This window comes from Candoia aspera, chromosome 3 (genome assembly GCF_035149785.1).
Source record: "Candoia aspera isolate rCanAsp1 chromosome 3, rCanAsp1.hap2, whole genome shotgun sequence".
NCBI lineage: Eukaryota > Metazoa > Chordata > Lepidosauria > Squamata > Boidae > Candoia > Candoia aspera.
Window position 1 is genome coordinate 62,861,642 of NC_086155.1, and position 24,387 is coordinate 62,886,028.

Consider the following 24,387-nt stretch of genomic DNA (forward strand, 5'->3'; position numbering starts at 1 on the left):
GCATCCTGTGGTCAGATTGTTTGCTTAATGCCTATGGTGATTCGCTTAATGACCACAAAAAGGTGGTAAAATCAGGTTGGATTCACTTAATGACCACTTCACTTAGCAACCAAAATTTCGGTCCCAATTGTGGTCGTTAAGCAAGGACTACCTGTACTCAGCCTTAGTGTGGAAAGTGCGGTGGGGCCGAAGAAGTGGGTTAGGCTGGCACCGCCTTAGTTTCCCAGGGATATTTTTCCCTTTGGCTCAGAGAAAGAAACTTTAGTCTGGCAAGATTTCTGTGTATGGCAGAAGCAATAAAGAACTAGAGTTAGAACTTCGACTCAGTGTTGCTTCTGCGCCAATTGCCCTGACACCTGCAACCAATCAAATTCAAAAGGCCTGGATGAACAGGAAGGTCTTTAAAGGCCTGGGTGAACAGGAAGGTATTGATCGATGTGCGCTTTATTCAGTTATTGAAGGATCTCAGTGAAGAATGTCAATATAAAAGATTTTTAAAAACACCAGTTAACTATTATAATCAGAACTAATGAACCAATAAAAAATGCAACAACAATCAATGTACATGTTTTGAGTCTGAACTTGGTTCTGAAGTGAAAGCAGCTCAAGGGCCAGCTCAGCCTCCAGAAGAAAGATGTTCCAAACTATGGGTGGGAAGGCTCTCTCTTGAGACCTTATGTAATTTGCAGCACTCACAAACAGGATGTAAAGGATAGCCTCTTCAGCAGATCTTAGTATCTGGGCAGGTACACCTAGCACCTAGCTGACCTTGACTGATCTAGATGGCATTCAATTTCATCTTCGAAAGCATGTAGCATTTATTTCAGCTACCTCGGGGAAATAAGTAGCAGATGGACTAAGAAGATACTTTATTTTTAAAATGTGTAAATGTGGGCTAGGCTACTTCTGGTTCAGGAACTGTCAGAACCTTCAAGGCCAGAAAAACAGTCTGAACTAGTATGACCGCTTTAGCTTTGAATGGCAACAATGAATCTAGGAAAACTTTTATTCCTGATCTTTCACCTAGATTCAACCTCACCCAAGACAGGTTGCTTATTCATTTCCTGGACCCTGATATCACTGATCCCCATACTGTCAGGGTTTGGCTTTTATTGCCTCTTTTCCATTATAGTGGCTTCAAACCTAAGGTAACTGAATTGGAGGACACTTGTGGAAAGGAAGTTTTTCCCATTTCTTCTTTCCAAACTATTCCACATAAAAACGTCGAGCCTGCTATCTTGGCTGACACTTTGTGGATCTAAACATACCAGTATAAATATCAGATTTATACTGATGTATCTTTCATATTTTTTGTGATAAAGTATTATTGTCAATAGCCAGCCATTCTTCCCTAAGCCACTTGAAGGCTCCATAAGAAAAAAGTAATCTCATTATTATGTATAAATTAAAAATTAAATATATTTTGTTTACAATAGTTGTTTATCCTCTTACGTGATAGTAAAACCAAAAAATGTAGACTTAAGCATCTCACTGTACTTTTCAATCGGGGTTCTAGACCTGCTGAAAATACAGCCACAAGCAAGCCCTTTATTTAGCATTTCCAGAAGTGTCATAAGGAGTTAATAAGACCCAGCTGTACAAACTCTTTCTACTAAGCAGCTTCTGTTGCTTTGGTCACCACAGGTATCGCTGTAACCTGTAAACTCTTATAACTAGTGTATCAAAGTTGTGCTACTTAATAGACCTTAAGTAAAACACAACAAAGCCCTGACATGCTGCTGATTGTCCGTCATAAAAAAAAAACCTCCCTCAGACATAGTTTTTTAGAAGAGAAAATACCACAATTTTTTACTATTGTAAAATAAAAGAAACCAGAGAATTAAAAAGAGACTAGAACAATATAACAGCAGGTCATCAACTGAACTTAGCCACTGCAGATGGTTTAGAAATAGGGTTTCCTTCAACAGCAAGTTGTGGGATGAAAAGAAAATGGGAGACTCCTCATTCCTTGTAAATGGCAATAGTATAAGATTAATCCAATCTCTTGTCCACATATTTTGTTCCACTGAAAAAAGCATAGTTGCTCCATTCATAACTGCTTCTGAAACTACATTATCTTTAATGATAATAAAAACAAATGAAAGCGTAAGTTTACTCTGCTGTTTAATCTCAACCAAAATTAAAATGTGTAAGTTTGCGAGCTACTATGCAGGAACATTGCATATATTAATCTTAATTTGGAAAGCTTGTTACTCTATAGAGAGAGCTGAAATGAAAATAAAGACTCTAATGGGAAAGGAAAAAGATCTTTTTAACCCACACAGTATATATTAAATTACAGTTATCAATGACAATACAAAATTAACTGTTTAAGTAAATAAAAAGTCCACTAATCATAAAAACTATTACACCTATATAAAATCACAGTTCAGGCAATATTATTAAATAATATTGTGATGATTGAAGCAATATGCATATTTCATTTATTACAGTAGAACTCTTGAAAGAAAGAACTGCCGGGGAGATTTTATATACAATGAAAAGTCTCTGTATCATCTCATGGGAATGTTAAACCTTTTATTTATATGAAGCTTTATTATTTTGTTGAAAGTCAAATGGAACAAGTTAAATCAATTTTTATGCCAAAAAAACCTTTATGAGGCTAAATTTCACTTGCTATATTCATTAAACAATTTGTGTATTATAAACTATTAATAGTGGTGCATGAATGGTTGTAGACCTAAAGTTTTGTTGTAATAAACTTGCATATCTATGTTAACAGAGAACCCACTAACCTCCTTCGGGTGAATGAAGAGGCAATGACTTCCATGCATCTGACAGATGCGCCTCTAGACAAAATTTTGCAAGTCCTTTCTTCACTAAGTCCCCATATTACAATGTTATGGATCACTACATTCACTTCCACAGGAAGCTGCTATACTTCTCTCCTCTAAACCATCTGTGAACTCATTTTCTGAATATAGATGCTGATTATAATCCTTAAAAGTTCTATGGCACCAAGAGAGATTGCATCCAGGATACTCCCATTTCTTTCACAAGTCCCTTCATTTCCCCTGTTTTCCCATCTGCTAGTTCCTGCTGAGAGATGGAAAACATTGGTCTGGAAGAATGATGGAAGAACAGAAGGGAAAGAGGTTGACGTGGGATGCTGCATTCTGAGAGTTCACTGCTTGAAAATAATTTATTGTACAATATAGGACAAATATAAATACCACCTCAAAAGTAGGCCATTAAAAAAATGGTGCTAAATTGATTAACAAAAGGAAAGTATGCGTACATAAATGGAATTATTGGGCTAACTTCAAACTTAAATAATAGTTAAGAATTAGTTTTAAAAAAAGGAAAAACTGGCCCTGACTATATTATAAAAAGTGTTATAACTCTTAAAAAGTTGACCGTATTGCTTGGAAGTCTATTTAAAAAAGACTTTAGAATACAGTTGAAATTTCATGAAATTATTCCTCTTTTCCACTCAATGGATTTCTTCTCCTCCCCCATCCTCATGTACATTCAAATCTGTTCTATAAGGTTGGAAGACATTCTGGTAAACTATGAGGGAGGTAGTGGGGTTGCATTGAGGAAGAAAATATTCTTGTCCTGAAAGCAGAATTCTGCTCACACAGTATTTAGTTTCATCCTACAGCACATATACCAAATTTCTCAGGATCTAAAAATAATTTATTTCACACTTCAAAACAACTAACCTTGCTCGATTTGCTTCTTTTGTCATATCCCATGCCCATGTTATAAAGTTCTGACTAAGATAGGAAACAATAGATTCAGCACAAAGCATTTGAGAGCAGAATACATTAGTCAGCACACTTTCATCCTGATGGAGGTAGACAGCAAGAAGCTTCCTCTGTAAAACAGAAATACAACATTAGCATAAAGATGGAAATTAATTATAATTTCCACAATATAAATGCAATTCATGTCTTACATCTAATCAAGTATTTCTTTGAATTTCAGTAGAACATACTTCACAGCATCTCAGTCTTCATATATAGACCATCCTTATCCAATATAATTTCCCTTCAGAAGAATTATAGCCATTGCCTGCTGCCTAGAGATTCTGGCAGGTGAAGACTAAGAAATGAGGTTGGAGAAAGCTGGTATAGACCAGGGTTTCTCAGTCTCATCAACTGTAAGATGTGTGGCCTTTAACTCATGCTGGCTGGGAAATTCTGGGAGTTGAAGTTTACATATCTTAAAGCTGCTGAGATTGAGAAACACTGGTATAGGCAGAGCTACCACAAAACAGTTATTCCTGTGGAGTTACTGAGAAAGTAGACTAAATGTAGACTATTTGCAGAACTTCAGCTTTTTTTTTACATTAATAATTTTTTTTGTTTCTATTACAAAATGAAAACATATGGTTATATTTCCTTATGATTATTCATATATTGACTGCTAATCACATTTACTGCAAGTATTGGCAGACTTTAATATAATGATATCAAGGCATAATTTTACTAGCATTTAAGGAAGGAGAAGAACTCAACAAAGGGATGCTATAGTCAGTGGCAGCTTTTATTTCACATAACGTACAATTCTATTTAGTTCTAACCATGTGTACCATAATCTACATATAATGTAACCTTTTTATCAAATCTTTGTCATATTCACCAACCATATGCATCTTTGTCATAGCTCTATGGAAACAGCATTTCTGCTAATCCTAATCTCATATTTTTTTCCCGGTTGATTAAATTCAGTGTTTTTATCTTATCACTTTCTATGGTTGTATAATTATAATTAATTTACACTAAACTTAATAAATTACTAATAAATAATATATTTTACATAAAATCCTAGAGAGGATAGTTAACCATCAAATTTGCTGAATTCTGAATTACACTAAAAAATAAAATATCTAATACAAAAAGAAGAAAAAATACACTAGTCCTAAAACACTTCTAACACCAAATAATGTCAGGAAATAAACTCAAGGAAAATGTTGAAAGTATGGGGTTGTTTTTTTTTAGGAGGTTAGAACTGCAGAAGTGAAGACCTACATGTGTATCAATCAATCAATCAATCAATCAAATTAAGTACAGTTCAACTCCAAGTATATCAGTTGCTGAAGAAAACTAACAAAAATTAAAATACAAGTCCACATATTTTTTTTCTTTAACCTCCCTTTTTTTTCTTTAACCTTTCTAATTTTCAATTTCCACAGCCAGAACTGAAATACTGTCAGAGAAGATAATGCACATTTTACCAAGGAAGTTTCCAGAAAAGGCCTAGATCATTCATTATTTTAATGAGGCTCAAAGATCTGTGAAAAAGAGGAACCTTTTTTTGCCATGACCAGCACAGAAACAACATATCTTGATGAAGAAAAATTTGTTCCTTCTCAATAAACCCATTCTTGTATATGAAATGTATTTATTTATCAAATTTTGCCACTACCCATCTCCCCCTGAAAGAGGGACTCTGGGCAGTTTACAATACATTCCACAGTTTACATGTTAACATGCCTCTCTGTCATGGACATGTAATAAACTTTTCATTAAAAAATGAAAATTTGAAAAACAGTTTGTAATATGGCATGCTAAGAAAAAGCATATAATGGGTTATTGGAAAAAATGGCACTAGGCATGTCCAACTGCAAAATAGTTCTATGAATCATAGCCAAGCCATGGCCATCTTTATCTAAAAATGCCAGCTACAAATAATGTTCTAAATGGAAGAGTTAGTTTGTAACAAATGGTTTATTTTAAATCAATGTAAGAAAACAGAGTTCGGGAAAATTCTAAGATCTATTTTAAAAAAGTATGGAATCATTTGAACATTAGACTTTGGAAAAGGGATTAGGCATTACATTAATGTTTGTCTTGTTTAATTTAAAAAGTGATTCAAAACTAAGTATACATACTGCAGAAAAGGCCACCAATAAGCCTAACATGCACAGTTCCATATAAGTGCAGCCAACAGTGTTGACTGAAACTAAACTTGAAAATCCAGGGCACTAATGCACAATATCAGGCAATAAAACAGCATCTCTGTGGTGATATTTAATTTAAAAAAGAAGAAAGAGGCAGGAGAAGATCAGGCACTGTCTGTTTTGGAGGATCAGCCATTCTGCATTTCAAAGCGTGGATCCCTGCAATATCCAGGTTACTGTGCTAGAATCTCCACTTTTATATAGCAGTTGTAAGAGAGGGAGGGCAAAGATGTGTTTACTCAGTGATTAGGGCCTTAGAATAAGCCGCTAGCTCCTAGAGAGACAGCTCACCATTTATTCATTTGGGCCAATTCACAAAGCCTAGAAAGATTAAACATCCATGCTGAGAAGACAAGCGAATGCAGACGGTGAAAAAGAAATAAAAATTCTTTAAAAACTCTTAGATGACTTCATTATTTTTCCACAAGGAAACTTTAGGAAAGTGTTTAGTTAGAGAAAAACCCACATTGACCTCTCCCTAAACCCTTAATCTTTCCTTTGTGGTGGGACCGCTTTGTGGTAAGCGGATGGCTTTGCTCTCCTCTTTTCACTGAGAGCGGAGGAAAAAAAAAACTCTTGAGAAACTCCTTTCGTCCCAAAGAAACAACCCCATGAAACTGTTAAATATAAGAGTCCATGTGAATTAACCTTCCAAAATAAGTACAGTTTAAAGCTATAAGTTGGGGCCAAATAGTAGAAAACAAGGCAGGTGCACACTTTTAGCAAATGTAAACAGGAAATGTCTAAAAACATTTAATAACTGCATTATGGACAGAAATTCAGGTGGTTCAATTTTGCCATTTATAATTGCAGCTGATTGCATTTGTTCTTGCTATGTATGGCAGAAAGATGTATTACAGGCTCTCCAATAAAAGTAGATCTCATGTTGATTCTACTAAAAAAATGGAATAGAAATTGCCAAAATACTCTGCAGGGAAATAACTATTCCCCAAGACAAATCAAAACTACACTTGGAATTTCAATAGTAATACTCCTATGTAAAACCTCTAAATGTAACATAATAATTCAAGTCTTTATGGTTCCTAGCAGAATCTATAGTTGTTATCTGCCTGGATCAATTGCTCTTCCAACTGATTTAACGAAAACATCCAGGTTAGTTTGACATCTAAATAGCTGTCCCTAATGCATATTACAAAAGAATCACATGGTCTTCACAAAACTAAACAACTGTTTGGGAGAAGCAATGAAACAATAAAAAACTAGAAAAGGCCCATCAGTAACAGAAGAGCCAGCCTATCCAGAACACCCCCAATCAGAATGATGAGGGGTTTTAGATAGGCTGGCTCTTCTGTTACTGAAGCCCTTCAGTGAAAATCTCTTAAAGTATTAGGATAATAGGAGCTTTCCCCCTTTAGATCTTCTTCTGTGAGGGGAAGTGAGGTAACAAGATTACTTTAAAGGATATTTTCTATTAAAAGTGTTACTTGGAAGAATTGTAACTATTTGGAGCACCCTAGCTTTACATGCCTATTGTCCTAACAACCTATCTTTTTAAAAAACCTAATGAGCTTGGGATGGGGGAAATTAAAATGGGCCTGTTTTTTGGGTGTAGATGGGGAGGAGGCATTTAGCAAATTTCATTTGAGATTGCATTTGAAAGAGTAATGGGAAAGGTCAGAGGTTAGAATCAAAACACTGTCAGCATTTTTATAGAATGTTTATGCATATGTTTTACCTTTGAAAAAGAAGGCTTCCTTTGAAGTGGATTTGATATAGAAAAATAAACAATATCCTTTAATTTTAAGAAGCAAACTTAGCATAGCTAGCTAAGAATAGAGTGTGTAGTTAAGAATAATGCATTTTCATCTGATAAAATGCAGTTATATTAGTTCTACCTGCTTTAAATAAAGCAGAGAATTAAGTGCAATGATAAAACATACGATGATAAAACATGATTTGGTTAGCATGTATTTTATTAGAATGACAGATAATGTCTGAATAAAATTATATAGTAAACAGCTTGAAAATTCACTTCAAGCCTTGTTTGGGGGCAAGTTAATTATTAATTATAGGTATTCAAGTATATAAATTTTATTTAACAACTATGTAATAGTTATAGGGTAATTATACATGCCTGCTAAATATCCTGTACTCACAAGTTTGACCCTATATATCAGAAGCTACATCTATTGTCCAGCTTCTGCAAATGTACTGGAACTTTCCTTCACTCTCCATGGCCCCAGATATGTTTTGGAGTGTTGCAGTAGGAAAGAAAGAATCTATTCTACTAGCAGATACATTTGCCAGCAGAATGATTCTACAGCATAGAACTCCATGTTGTTTTGACATACCATATTCCTTCCTCTTAAGAAAATGGTTCAAGACTGAGATAATATTTCATACAGTCTAAATTATACTGAAGAGCCAGTTTGGTGTAGTGGTTAACGCACCAGGCTAGAAACCAGGAGACCGCGAGTTCTAGTCCCACCTTAGGCACAAAGCCATTTGGGTGACCTTGAGCCATTCACTCTCTCAGCCCTAGGAAGCAGGCAATGGCAAACCACTTCTGAAATCTTGCCAAGAAAACTGCAGAGACTTGTCCAGGCAGTCACCAGGAGTCAAATAGTGACTTGAAGGCACCAGAAAAAAAAATGTAGTCAATATTTATTCAACAACAATCAAGATTTAAAAACTGGTATGAATGAACAACTACAATTTCCATAAGCATTTAAAAGAAACAATCAGCATTTATCAGTTGAAGTTCCATTTTGCATAATGGACCCATATGACCCACTAACCTAATAGCCTGAATAAATAATCTTTTTCCACCTCAGTGAAGCTACCAGTTTTAAGCAGTTCTAGAAATCATATCTGAATCTTTATAAAATGCATATATATATGTTTGTGTGTGTGTGTGTGTGTACGCGCACATGCGCATGCATTCATTCCACCTGTGAAAATTTCTACATACATAAGAAAGTTCATTTATTTATTTATTTATTATTCGCATTTCTATCACCGCCCATCTCCCCCAAAAAGGTTAGCATAAAATATATGCTAACCAATGGTTACAAAGGCCACTTAATTGTTCATCGTAGTTTAATGCAAGAAGGCCTAGAAATATAGGCTGAAGAACCCACAAACCGAAAAGATGTGGAATGCTTCTCTTCTCTTGTCATACTGTTTCTCACAAGTTGTCAAGAGAAGCTTAGCTTTACAAATCATTGTGGTATGGCTTCTATTTGGCATTAGGAATTCCAAAATAATCAACCTATAAAATTAGTTACCAAACAAGAGCCTCCCCCACAAATATGACCAATATTATCCAAAATTATATTTGTCATTAAATTCTTGATTTGTTTCAAATCATGTGGTATGAAAAATAATATGATATATTCATAATAGAGCACAGATTACATGCTAACTATTAGCATTTCATTAGCTGTTTTCGAACAATTAACTATTCTATAATTAAATAAAGTATGCAGGGTTGGACAACTTTTTTGGCAAATGTGTATTACATGTTTACCAATTCATCTCTCTCCAAATATTATGGTGATGATGGACATAAATAGTGTGAATGCTGAAAATGAATTCATCTTTACAATCCTTGTAGAAGGAGAGAATTTATTTGAATCTGAGCCAAATATCCAGCCCAAATAGAATGGAAGTTTGCTCCTAACATTTATGCTGTGCCTAAACAAAGTTAAGTTTCTATTTAAACAAACCAACAAGCAAGCTGATTTGGTGTGTCCACTGGGTCTACCACAAACAGAATGAATTAGACTAATTACATAAAATAAGACCAATATATAGTAGCATGTTTAATTGTTTTTCCGGGCTTCTGAATGTTCTCCATCAAGATAATTAATCTAAGGGTTTGTATATTTTGTTTTTGTCCCTGGGGAGGCCTGAGAGACCCCAGGAAGAATAAAGCAGCCACATGACCAGGTTTTAAGACAGGTTAACAGCAAACTCTCACAGGTCCAAGAAGCTTGAATGTAGGCATGGTTTTGGGACAGAATTAGATCTGGCTGCCCCAACAAATGTCCTGTAGACCAGAAACAGGGGGACTGCAACTTTGTTGTTTGTGTTTAATCTCTCAGCAGCCTTAGATAGCACTGACAAAAGTCTGCTCCTCCATTTCTGTGTGTTTGAAACTGGAGGCAATACACTACTATGATTCCACATCTATTGCAGGAATGGTTTCAGAAACCAGTATTGTGCCTCTGCACACCAGTGTTGTGTGATGTCCCAAGGCTATTTTTTCTTCAATACTATTTAATATTTATATGAAACTACTGGTGGAGTCTCCAGGACCATCAAGAGTCTTGAGGCAAAGTATCAATATCCTGATGACCCTCAGCTCTACTTTTCCATAATATCTGAATCAGTAAATGTTCTGCACCAATCTCACTGTACTAATGGGTTCATTGAGAACCAATACATTCAGGTAGAATTCTGATAAGACAAGAGACCATGTGGGTTAGGTGGCTCCTAGACACAAAAATTGGGGGAGTGTTCTAGATCAGAATATACTCTCTCTGAAGAACAAGTATATTGTCTGGGAATGCCTCTAGATTCATGTTTTCATTGGGAGTTGAAAAGTTTTCTATCACCTTAAGTATCTATAATAATAAGTATACTAACTTGTTTAGTATACTAGCTATGTCCTTTTTTAAACCGAGATAGCCTAATATTATTGTTCATGCACTGGCAAACTCAGGTTTAGATTATTATAATGCACTTTGGGCAAAGATACCTCTGCTTGTTCTTTTTGCATATAAAACTCTAAACAATCTGAGATCAGAATTCCCGGCAAATCCTCTTCTGTGATTACAGATCTGAGGTCATGAAATGAAGTCTTGTTGCTTCTGTCACAACAATCCGATTGTCATCTTATGGTTATACAGATGATCAGATTTCTTCACAGTCATATCCACTCTATTCCAGCCACTTATGGAATGCTTTCTTAATAATTATACTAATGACCAGCAGAGATCTAACTATCACAAACCAGTACTTGGACAATATTATCTACTAGAGGCTTTTTGTGATACCTTATTCAGCAATTCTTATACAGATAATCTCTACAGTTCTGTCCTGGCCAAGTGAATCATTAATAAAGATGATGTCGATATTACATCAGATAATTTTATATAGTAATTTTTTACATTAGGTAATAATGCATTTTCAGTTATAATCTTTAAAATAACAGAATTATTCACATTTACTTCATTCGTTTGTAAAAATGTGGAATTACTGAATATGTATGTATATACAAAAAATCGTTTTCTGATCAACAATACTTTTCCTTATTTTTGTTTCATTTAAATAAGAATCTGATCTTTTCTTTATATTATATTACATTATATTTATATTTTCTTTATATTTTTTGCTATAAAAGCAACATAATATAAAAAGAAACTAAGACTTGCTCTTTTGTTAAAGTTGAATTTGAATGGAGATCCCTTTCCTTAGACAACAGTGAAAATTTTCCCAAATAAAGGACAAGATCTGCACTTACTCTTGGCTGTGAAGTGCTCTCAAATTAAATCAGTTTGAAGTGGTTTTCATTAAGATGGATTGAGTGTGGCATCGTGAGAAACACTTTATCAAATGCAGTGTTTTACTTAGTGATTAACTATATACCAGTTGATGAAGCTCCACAAATCCTTCATAATCCCACCACTCCAATAAACATTTAATGAGCATATAAGTTCAAAAAGCCTAGCAGAGGATTTAAACTTTCAATCTTGTTTTTATTTACTCTTCCAACTCAATTTCTCACTTCAAGTTAAGAATGCTATTGCTTGAAGCTCATCTGTTGCCCTGGTAAAATTAAGTGCCCTGCACGTCACAACAAAACATGGGTTCAGATTTCAGTTCTTGCAGAGGAGATAGATAGATGGATGGATGGATGGATGGATGGATGGATGGATGGATGGATGGATAGATAGATTTTTTTTAAACGTTGCTAATATTCAAAAATATTCTTAAAGAAACCCTTTCAGAAAAACTGCAATTATAAAGGAAAATGAATAGTAATAATAAGGCAAACTTGTGATACAGATATTTACTTTTTTACTCCACCTGTATTTAGTTGTCATATTAAACTACAGAATAATAGATAGAAATCACATAGGGAATTAAGTATTCTCAAATAGTTAATCCTTTTGGGAACAAAACTGTACAATTTTTACTGATGTTTAAAAAGCATTTCAAAAATGAATATATGCTGATAGAATACATGCAAATGATCATGGTTGACATTTCTGTAATATCACATTAGTTTTAAATATTTAGATTTTGCTTGTATATAGTAAATAGTTTTCCCTTGGATCTTAACTGTGGAATCCTCACCATGCTTAATTGTAAGATATTAGCTCCACTGAGCACTGAGAACTTATTTCCAAGTAAACTTAAAAAAGGATACTATTTGATTGTGATTACACTTACATTAAACATGCAAGTTATAGTTTATATGCAAACAAGGCTATTAATGGGATCATGGATATTAAATCTTTTCATTTGTTATATATAAGCTATTTCTTGTGTAAGAGGGCCAGTTTGGTGTAGTGGTTAAGGAATCAGGCTAGAAACCAGAAGACCATGAGTTCTAGTCCTGCCTTAGGCACAAAGCCAGCTGGGTGACCTTGGGCCAGTCATTCTCTCTCAGCCCTAGGTAGGAGGCAATGGCAAACCACTTCTGAAATCTTGCCAAGAAAACTGCAGGGACTGGACTGACAACACTGCCTCAAAGGCATAAAAAAAAATCTTGTGTGCATCAAATTTATCAAATATATAATTAAGACATCTCAAATTACCTGAGACAGGAACATTTTACTATGTAATATGCCACAACTTTGAACTTTCTTCTGTGGTGACACTAAAACTGTCAGAATATTTATTTATTTATTATGCAGAAAATTCCATAACCCTCATTTCACTTTTCTTTACTGTCTCTGAAAAGATACCACATAGTACACTTTCATAAGCAACTATCTGGGAACAGAAAACTGTTCTGCTTGCTACCTAATAGTAAAAGGTTTTATTACTGGTATTCCTTCACTGAATGAAGACTCTTTAATCCAGCAAAAATCAGGCATTTTTCAGCAAATTAGCTTTCACTTCTCAGTTCTTTGCACTATTTACCAGACTATTTCAACCATCTGGCAGAGATCTGGGAAGGACATTGGATGGGATTCAGAAGAAAGTGAATTGGCCTAACTTAGTCCTCTCCATTCCAGTGGAAGAAGCCACAACCAGGTCAAACTGCTTTTCGTTACTGGGAGAACACTACTCCATGTCCCAGTTTTCAGAAGAGACCTAGCAGCAGTAGTAGCATAAACCTGCAACAGTCCATTAATGTGGCAAAAGTTTAGAAGACATTTTTATACTGGGTTCCCCTGTCATCTGAGTAATATGGTATTTAAAATGTACTTACGTCTCTAGCTTTCCCATAGAAGGCCTCTTGAAAGGCAGCCTCTAAAGATCCAATAAAAAATACCGGATGGCAGTCACCATATCTGTTTCAGCCCAAAATGTTTTAATTAATAAATATTGTTTTTTATAACAAAAGAGACAATAGTACTTTTTTTTCCAAATCACACATCCAAGAGTAAACTATTTTATCAAAACTATAATAATAATTATATATCTAAATATAATGTATACATATACATTCACTGAAAATAATCCTTTTTAATTTCAAAGTAAATAACATTGTGAAACTGAGTGCTGGAAAAGGAAAAGGACTTTTATTCTGTAACATCACATCTAAGACAGACATTTTTAGAAATCTGAAATTGGCATGGCTCCATTTAGGTATTCTTTTAATTCTGCAATTAGTGTAAACCTTCATGTTAAAGATTAGAATGATAAATTCTTCCTTATTCGTTTAATTCTCTTCTCAAAGATAGTGGTGGATTTAACAAGGATAAAACTTAATGGAAAATGCAGTTTATTTATTTTAAATTATTTAATAAAACATTCAGTCAATGACTAGCAGGTTAAAAAAAGCAATTAAAAGAAAATAAAATACAAGGAAAATATAATACAAGTAAAGACAAAAAGAAAATAAATGCCAAAAAAAGAAAAGAAAAGAAAAGAGATAAAACTAGAGAATAACAGAGAACTGGTAACCTTTCAACAGCATCAGGGCAAAACCAGTCTTTTCCTTCTGATCGAGATAGCAGCTGATAAGAATTTAGCCACTCTGTTTGTAACAAATGGGTTCTGATCCTGCAGGAGCCGTATAGCCTCTCCCTCAGAGTAGAATTGAGTTCTATTAATGATGGGTGTTAAAAGGATAGAGCATAGAAGGTACAGTGAGAGAAAATGTGGGCCCAGCTTACTTAAAGACAAGGACAGGCTCTCTCTACAAAAGGGAGTTTCTGGTACCTACAGTACTTTCCAATATTGATGTGGGGAAGATATTAAAAAGGGGCCAGGCAAAAAGCCCTATGGTATGTAGCAAAGATGAGATTAAACAGATACTCAGCAGGAACAAGTGGGTTCTAGTCTAGAACCCACCTGTGAGAGTCACCAATATCCCCTAGATCCATCTGTCATGCTGCACCATAAACTCACTGGCAGATTTCTGCTCTGGTTTTCTCTAAACCTAAAGACCTAAATCTAAAGAGAAACCACAGAAACATAAGTTGGCAAAATTTTTGTCTTCTACTGTGAAGGGGAATTGTCAGAGAGCATTAAGCGGGCCAGTGAATGTTTGGTGAAGCAACATTTTAACCAGTAAGAGAGGTGACAAAGGGGGGCTCTTTCCTCAAGGAGAACCATTCCTGATTCCACACAGATCAGATCAATCAGAGCATTTGAGGCACAACATGAGACCTGAAAGAGAGTGTATAAAAACTTGGACTGGACAGTCTCTAGGCTTTTTTTTTAAATCATATGGCATAGCAGTTCGGTGTTCATGCTTCTTTTTCTTGCTGGGAAATCCTTGTGAGGTCCAGCAGCCAGATCTGTAGACTATTTAGCCATGATAAGTCACGTTGCCCGGGGTGCACCATGAGGAGGCTAGTCTACATTGCACCAAGTTGGGCTGAGAGAAAGTGTCTGGCCCAAGGTCACCCAGCCGGCTTTCATGCCTAAGGCAAGACTAGAACTCACAGACTCCTGGTTTCTAGCCCAGAACCTTGACCACTAGACCAAACTGGCTCTCATAGTCTCTAGGTGTGTAAAGATGTTATACAGTAGATGCATACTTATGAACTATTAAGCACCTGTGAAACAGGTTTAGTCTGAACCAGCTATATGGCAGCAAGGATGCACCTACTGCCCCTGGAGCCCAATATTGCCTTGGCGCTGTGATTAACTTTGTCAGAAATAGCTTAATTTGTTCCTGCCAGGTTCCAGAGGCCTGGAATCCAATGGCCAAATATTTAAGACAGAAGCTTATTCAGTGTGATTGTTATCATTGCAACAATGGTGTTTTCAGCACCTAACTCCCTCTGAATACCATAATTTTACTTTAGAGTAGTTAATGGTGAGCTTTTCCTCCCCACAAAAATCTGTCAAGGCCCAGAGACTTCTAAGGCTAACCTGAGAAAGTGAAAGGACTGATGTATCATCTGTATAAAGCAGCACCACAAAATGTCTGTCTTTGAGTTTGGGTGTTTGTGTGAAATTCTCTTTTGGTTAAGGCTGTTATGATAGAATTCAAATAGATATTAAACTGAAGTGGGGCAAAGACACAGCCCTGTTTCACACCTTTGCTTATTGGCATATCTTCAGTAAGGTGCCCAGCACTGTCATATCTAACCTGGATGATGGTATTTTCATGCAGCATCTTGATCAGACAGAGAAGCCACCAATCTAGAGAGGTACATGATAGCTTCTACAAGAGCATGTCTCATGGAATGGAGTCAAAGCCAACTTTAAGTCAATGAAGGCAATGTAAAGGGGATGGGTTGCCTACATGTGTGATTGTCAACTAATACAATGTAGGATGGCACAGTGGATTTACCCTCCCTGAAGCCTGCATGCGCATCAAATAGCATCTCTTCTTGTTCCACCCATTCGAGGAGTTTATTGTATAGGAAGCAAGCATAGATTTTACTAGGAATGCTTGGAAGGCAGTCTGAAGGATTAGAATTGTTATCATTTTAGGGCATAGGAACAGTAATAGAGCATCTCCAGTCACTCAGCATATGGAAGGTATTATTAATATAGGTAAAAAGGGAGGCCAAGACAGGGGCCCACCAGTCAGCATTTGTCTTCAGTGGGATTTAGTCTCTGCCAGGTGCTTTCCTATATTTTAGTTGGTTAATTGATTTCGGAATTTCCAAATGGGAGACTGGAGGCCACAGGGATATGGTGTTTCGACTGACCAATGGGGACTGTGCAATAGAGAGAGGGGGATTATATGGGAACTGAAAAGCTGTTCCCATGTAGTGGCAGAAAGCCTCTGAGCAGTGCTTCCCTCTGTGAGATGAACCAGTCTTCAGAAGAAGGATGTTTGTCCTTAGCAGCCAGAAATAGTTGGTCCCAACCAGATTGAATAAAGGCCTGCTTTTCTTTTTAATTAAATTTTTATAACTCCTCTTCTGAGATATTAGAAGATTCCTAACAAGGAAGCAGTTGCTTGCCCTATATGCCTTAACACTGGAAACTAAATCTGCCCTGACTAACAAGCAGTCCAAATTAAACCAGGCTTTACAGGGAAAATGGGGGCTGTTGAAATTTCTCCAGTAGAGAGTGGATGTTGTCTACAAGATCATTATATGCTTCTAGGGCGTCTGCTGGATTTAGGCAAAGAAGCATGTAGTTCTGGAGTCTGAAAGTCAGGGCAGAGGTTAGTAAAAGATGAAATGCCTATGCCAACTTTCACTCCATCTAACCACAGAGATAGTTTTAGCTTTTCAAAGGGCAAGTTCCTCGATAGGCTATTTGGACATAGTGGACAAAAGCCAAGATCCAGATGGAGAAGAAGTGAAAGTGGTCAGATAGTTATGTCCTCGGAAATTGGAGAGTGAGCCAGCTAGATAAACTGGGTAAGCCACTGGTAAGGTGGGCAAGAAGTTGGAGTGGCCACTGTTGTCTTATTGAAGAGTAGAGGGGATAGACCTCACATTTGACCGGTTGAGTAGAAGGAACATTAAGAGGATTTATTTCTAAGAGGATCTTCAAAAAAGTTTACTGGGGCATTAGCATGGACTCAACAGTTGGTTCCTCTCATTAGGTAGTACTGCCACGAATAGGCATCTGGGGAGGACTATGCTTCTATGGCTGATATTTGACAGTGGTTGAGCTGAGGGATACTGAAAACAGCTTTGGTGTGCTCAATGTGCTAGTCAGGAGAGTGATATTTTGTAAGGGAAGCAAGGTCTGTTGACTGCAGGTGAGCTTCAGGTAGACTTGTGAGTAGCTTGTAGGTATAGTCATACTTTAGAAGCCTCCTTTTAGTGTAAGAGGGCTGCAAGAGGTTGTGCTGACTCATGTATCAAAGTCATCGCCTGTGCCAGGCCTTCTAACTTACAGAGTATTTTCAACTATTTGTCCTTAGTTATGGTACTGAAGGAGTTAATCAGCTCATGTTCAAAAATATCAGGCATAAATTCATTAAGGCTGGTGGAATGTTCAACTATACTCCGTACTGTCAAGGCTGAAGATAAGATGGAGAGCTCTTGGCAATCAACCAGGTCAGGCTTTAAGTTGCTGTATGGGTATGTACTTTCAGCATTAGGAAGAGAGGTTTCTATTGAGATCCCTAAAAACTTGGGAAGGGAAAATACCAAAACCTTACAGAAAAGTTATCATTCTTGAAGCAAGGAAGGGATCAATAGAGTGCTGAAAAAAGATGAATTATTTTCTAACCAGGATGGCCTGGAAGCCAGGTAATTTGTACTAAGTTTACAGATTGTAACTGGCAGCAAAGGAGTTGTCTTAAGGAGTAGCAAAAAGTGCCCTTGGAAGCCCATCTTGCAACATTAGTGCTATTAGCTGGGACTGTTAAAACTAATTGTCTGTTTTGGTAAGCAAGAAGAGAGTCCTCTTTTATAGAGGGGACATCAGGGTAATCATCTTTTTGAGGCTGCCCCTCAAAAAGTAAAATACACAACCTGGTGGCTTGACTGGGGGGGCAGGAAGGCTCTCTCTCTGACAGTGACCTAATGCAGTTCTTTAACATTTCCCTTAAGCCCACAATTTCAGCAGATAGCTGTCAGTTGGTGAAACAAGGCTATCATATCTGAGCTGTTAAAAGCAAGCATTTTGCCAAAACATCTGCCTAGACTCAGTTGACTGCATGTTATTCAGAAAATGCACATTATAAAAACTCCTAGGGTAAAGGAGGACATTTCAAACTGGCAAAGTAAGAATAGTTTTTTAGGTAGTTCATTGAAAATAATTTTTTTAATGTTACTCAAGCAAGATTTCCAAATACTCATATATCTAAATATATGAAGTTAATCTGACTAACAAATTTTCAACATTAAATCTTCAAAAGCAAGATAACAAAACTCTGAAACAATTAACTGCATAGAGTCATATTACCTAAAGAAATTTCCAAATTCCCTCTCTCTCTCTGTCATATCCAGTCAACCCAATCACACTTTATTTATTTATTTGACTGGATTTAGAAGCTACCCGACTTCCAACAACTCTGGGCAGCTTGTATTTCTAACAGTAGAAAACAGTAAAAGGAAAAGAGGAAAAAAACACTTAATATTGATAAGCCCACTAGAAAATTCTTCTTCACTTGGACATCCTGGAAAAAATAAAATATAAGTAGAACTTCAAAGAACATTACCACCATGAAAAAATCATGAAATAGATTGATGCTCAATTACAATTTGAAAAACAGCTCTAAATGTCCATTATTATTTCTATGCTGAGGACAGAAGCCTGAGCAGCAGAATGTGCAAAGAGCTGGCATGTGGTTTCAGATCTTATTCCCATGCTGAAGTGTGTGGCTGGGAAACCAGAACAAGATAGATGGTAGGCTCAAATTGTCAGACTTTCAATATGAAGAAAATCAACTATATTTTGAATTTGCAAGTCAATTTCTCTCAGAAAGGCAGTAGAAATTTCAGGTCTCCACCTGATATTTTGTTACCTTATAAAAACAGATATTGCATGAAATTTAAACACAGTATATACATAGATTGTACTTAGTTACAAGACTAACCTTGAAGAAAATTCTGCTGTGAATTGTAATAAGGCATCTCCTTCATTTTCAGCATTTTCCGGCACTACAAAAGGAAAGGAAAATATTGCAAGTTAACATGCAGATTTAAAACATTCCTTTTACCATTTAACTAAATTTTATGTGAGCTCTATTTATCTAGTATGTCAAATTGTCTAATGAAGAAAAGATGATCTTTTGGAACTGTTCTTTGAAGATGGCAAAGAATGAATGAGTGAATGAGTGGGTGAATGCAGTGTCAATACTATAATCTGAATTATGGTACTTTCTCCAAGAAATAATTAACTGCCTTCTTTCAGAAATCAACTGAAAACATGGCTGTTCACAGACATGACCCTAAGCTTACCCATGGCTTTTAAGTTCCCCTACCCCCACCCATTTTCTTTCCTTGCTTTTAACCATCTTGCCTGATAAACTTATCAGAAACTTAAAATCTGCACTATTATTATTTTCTCTGTTGTTATTTATAATTTTGTTACACTGTTTTTATCTCATTTTAAGTATTGTTAGCCACCCAAAGTCATGTATTTGGAATGGGCAGCATATAAATTGAATAAAGGAATAAATCAATGAATATTATGCAAATCTTCAGTAGACCTAATATATGTATTCCGTCTATTTTTAATACTATACTATAATGATATGTCATGTTCGGTAAAAGTATGTGCTATAATGAGAAAGACAGCAGAACCCAGGAGCTACTGAAATGACTGTTGAGTGGCACAAACACAGTATTTATGTTAGAACAGTAGAACTTAAAGGACAAAAAGTAAAGATAAGGAGTAACACTCAGTAACACTAAGGAAACTTATGTCACTAAGGTGACCTAAGGCATGCCCCACTAAACTTGTATTCTCACCATCTCCTAAATTTGTACACATAATAAATGGTAGGGGATTGACTCTGCCAGACCCATTATATGATCATCTGTAGGGGATTGAATCTTCAAGACCTATTATATGATCATCTGTAGAGGAAAGAACTCTATGCAGCTACAACTGCATATATAGAGAATCTGCATATATTAACAGATGTACATTCATCCTTGCTTTCCACCTCCTATTGTATAATAGTCAGGACGTATAGGCAGCAGACACAGTGAGTTCAGGGCAGAGAAAGTGGACATGATTCTGCTTCCCATCCAGACACTGCTAGATAAGATGAAAACAGGATGCAACTACACCATAAAGGTGAGAATGAAAGACTTCACACCTCAGACACATGACTGAGCAAATCTTTGCATGAAACTGAGGGACTACTGTCCATTTCATTAAATTGATAGGTAATAGTACTGAAGTAAATAACTTTTTGGTTTTTCGATAATGAATGCAAATGTCATTTCAGGCATTTATTGTGCCATAACTTATATAACAATAAAAAATAATATACAATGGAACAATCATGTTTATTAATATCATATTGTAACTAACTTTTGTTATTAATGAGAGTTAGTATTTCCTGAAAATCTCATTCCCATTTACTGCTTATTTGCTTAGAACACATTTATACAATTTGCCATTTCATTTCCCTTCTTTTTTTGAAGTTAATTTCATGTAAGAAAAAGGTAGTACTCTATGATATCCCCCACCCCCAAAGCTACACTGTAGTCTCAAAAAGCAACACTTAGAAAATCATTGAACAAGGGAAAAAACTGTTTTCTCTCCCTACCCCCTTTCTGGCCAAACTTGAGCTTACACTATTCACAGTACATAGGACTGCATTACTTACTCATTGGAGATTTTCTCAATGCAGATGATGCCATACCAAACATCTCTCCATCGTCCACTCCAAATTCTGTAGCATCTTCAAAGTCATCTCCATCACTGTCACTAACCATATGTACATCTGTGCATTGCTAGTTTAGTAAAATTGATAATAAACCAATTACTGAAGAAATACATATTTCAGTAGTAAGTTTCCATATGCAAATAGAAAAGTCACCAAATTTTCATCCAAAATCTTCAAAATTTTAAACTGGTTTTAGATTAAGTATCTTCTAGGAAGAAGTGCAACATCTACTTCATGAAAATCAGTGGGGAAAGAATGTAAGAAATTTCATTGCTTGTAGAGTGAATGCCTTTGTAAAAAAGGACTTGACCCATCAATGGAACTGCAATGTGTGTGCCAATTTAGCTTCCCAAGGCAAGGAGTTCCACAGCTCAGTTCTGGCCACTGAAAAGTTCCTACCATGGCAGGGAAACAGAAAAGATCCTCTTCACTGTATCCTAGGAAGAGGACAGGCCAATACAGGAAGAGGGATCCTGTTTAATAGGCCTTTAGGGTTTTAAAAGTCATAATTAATACTCTCCATTGGGCTCAGCAATAAATTGGCACCAATGTATCTCTTCTAAGGCCAATGCACTGGGGGGGGGGAATTTAGCAATTAATTTTAATTTGAAGTATTAAAGAAATTTTATTACACTAATGTCTTATTTATCCTTTAGTTTCATCCTATCATCTTCTTTATCAAATAACATGGCCAAACAGCAGACATTATACCATAGGATCAAATGTAGGGCAGAAATTAGGCATATAATTTGATTTTCAACAAAACTTTAATAAAAGTGTATGTGCCAATTGTGTGAGGAGAAGGGGTTCTCTTACCTCTTCTGATTGTTCTCTAGTTTGTGCTGGTGAAGACCTTCTTCCAACTGTAAGTCGGTGGCAAGGATAAGAGATTCCTGAGGCTGCTAAAGTAATCTAAACAGAAGACATGTATTATGGAATTAACTATCAGATTTTGTAAAGCATCCAAAATCAGACTGCAGTAGACATGAAATACATGAAATAAAGCAGAATGGGAAATTAAACACCACATAACAAGACATTTTTTTAAAAAAAAGAGCATTATCAATCCTCTCTTTCATGGAAACACCACACAAATCCATGATGAGAATAAAAATATCCAGAGAAAGGTAGGGTGTTATGTACAATGGGACAGGATAAAGGTACAGACACTGAGTAGTATCACTGGTGCAAATATTGAATAGAATAGAGGTAATGTTTTAAATAGAATAGAGGTTGTATTTTAAAGCTTTTATCAAGGCATGATATCTAGACACCTCAGAAACTTGAATAATGCGGTGTAATTTGCAAATGTATAGTTACTGTAGACTTCAGCAATTCATGGAGCGAGAATTGCCAGATGTACAAGCTGGGTTTAGAAAAGGCAGAGGAACTAGGGACCAAATCACCAATATCCGATGGATAATGGAAAAAGCCAGGGAGTTTCAGAAAAACATCTATTTCTGCTTTATTGACTATTCTAAAGCCTTTGTGTGGACCATAACAAATTGTGGCAAGTTCTTGGTGGTATGAGGATACCAAGTCATCTTGTCTGCCTCCTGAGGCATCTGTATAATGACCAAGTGGCAATGGTAAGAACGGACCATGGAACAATGGATCTTAAACAACGGTTTAAGATTGGGAAAGGAGTGCAGCAGGGTTGTATACTCTCACCCTACCTATTCAACTTGTATGCAGAACACATCATGCAATGTGCTGGACTGGATGAACGCAAGACTGGGGTTAAAATTGCTGGAAGAAACATTAACAATCTCAGATATGCAGATGACACCACTTTGATGGCTGAAAGCGAGGAGGAACTGAGGAGCCTTATAATGAAGGTGAAAGAAGAAAGTGCAAAAGCTGGGTTGCAGTTAAACCTCAAAAAAACCAAGATTATGGCAACCAGCTTGACTGATAACTGGCAAATAGAGGGAGAAAACGTAGAGGTAGTGACAGACTTTGTATTTCTAGGCGCAAAGATTACTGCAGACGCTGACTACAGCCAGGAAATCAGAAGACGTTTAATTCTTGGCAGGAGAGCAATGACAAATCCCAATAAAATAATTAAGAGCAGAGACATCAGACTGACAACAAAGGTCTGCATAGTTAAAGCAATGGTGTTCCCCGTAGTAACATATGGCTGCGAGAGCTGGACCATAAGGAAAGCTGAACGAAGGAAGATAGATGCTTTTGAACTGTGGTGTTGGAGGAAAATTCTGAGAGTGCCTTGGACTGCAAGAAGATCAAACCAGTCCATCCTCCAGGAAATAAAGCCAGACTGCTCACTTGAGGGAATGATATTAAAGGCAAAACTGAAGTAGTTTGGCCACATAATGAGAAGACAGGACACCCTGGAGAAGATGCTGATGCTAGGGAAAGTGGAAGGCAAAAGGAAGGGGGGCTGACCAAGGGCAAGGTGGATGGATGATATTCTAGAGGTGATGGACTCGACCTTGGGGGAGCTGGGGGTGGCGACAACCGACAGGAAGCTCTGGCGTGGGCTGGTCCATGAAGTCACGAAGAGTCGGAAGCGACTGAACGAATAAACAACAACAAAATACTCACTGTAAAACATTGCTCACAATTTATATTCTACTCTCTCCTATCCTGCATGTAGGAAAAATGTCAGATATAAAAAAGGACTGAAGTGTAGTTTTGTTCATGGTTTCTGCTAATGAATATGGACTGGTCCCAGAAGTTAGAGCTGGAAGTTGAACCTAGTCAGGTTGATGTTTATCTGGGTCAGAATGAACTGAAATAACTTATGAAAAAAATAACATAACCTCCAGTTATGTTCAGGTTCATTTTAGTAGAAAAACACTTCTTGGTTGCATATATTTCTATTGCTTTTCCCACTCAAATGGATATATAGTCTTCTTGATTAAGGTATCTCCCCTGTCCCCTGTCAGGTAAGTATGAATATATAGCCTTCTTGGTTAATAAGCTGCTATGCAATCAAGTTCCTCCAGGTAAAAATGCAAGTATTATTGAAAATGAAGACACTGAAAATGAACTGTACTATGTCATAAACAGTTGATCATAGTAACCATTTTAAAACTGACTAATTTTTGTATTGAAAACATGAAAAATGTTCAACCTTCCATGGCACTCTAGTGTCTAATCCAAAGCTTAGCAAGTACATTGGGAAACATTCTATTTTTATCCCCAGTGTTTAATCACTTATGTGCTAGAACTCATAAAAGCATTAATTTGCTTCAGGTGAAAGAAAGCTGATTAAGTGTGCTAGCTAACCAAGTGAGTGTTGACCTGCCTGGACTAGCCTGTTGCCACATTCTTGTAGCAAGGTTAAATAACAATTTAGTCACAATTTTAAAATCACAGAGTTAAAAGGAAATGACTATTTTTGAATAAATGAAATATTAACATAGACATTTACTGTATGTCAAGCTCAATTATCATTGAAACTCCTTCATACATAACACAGAATCTACACTCGCCTTTGCAGCGGTGGCACTGCTATTTTTCATCATGTTTTGTTCACTACATTATTGGGCTCTAGTATAGAAAAACAAATTCGTGT

General features: G+C 36.3%; 1 protein-coding gene across 3 annotated transcripts in view; it reads right to left on the reverse strand.

The window, feature by feature from the left end:
- Positions 1-24,387, reverse strand: part of FAF1 (Fas associated factor 1) — a 203,682-nt gene that overhangs the window by 59,289 nt on the left and 120,006 nt on the right. For all 3 annotated transcript variants that reach the window (XM_063297915.1, XM_063297914.1, XM_063297913.1), the window contains exons 9-13: positions 21,663-21,758; positions 20,787-20,913; positions 19,041-19,104; positions 13,338-13,419; positions 3,687-3,841 (exon numbers count right to left, since the gene is read on the reverse strand). In XM_063297915.1, coding sequence (XP_063153985.1) covers positions 3,687-3,841; positions 13,338-13,419; positions 19,041-19,104; positions 20,787-20,913; positions 21,663-21,758 — 524 coding nt within the window. The remainder of the gene's footprint in view (positions 1-3,686; positions 3,842-13,337; positions 13,420-19,040; positions 19,105-20,786; positions 20,914-21,662; positions 21,759-24,387) is intronic.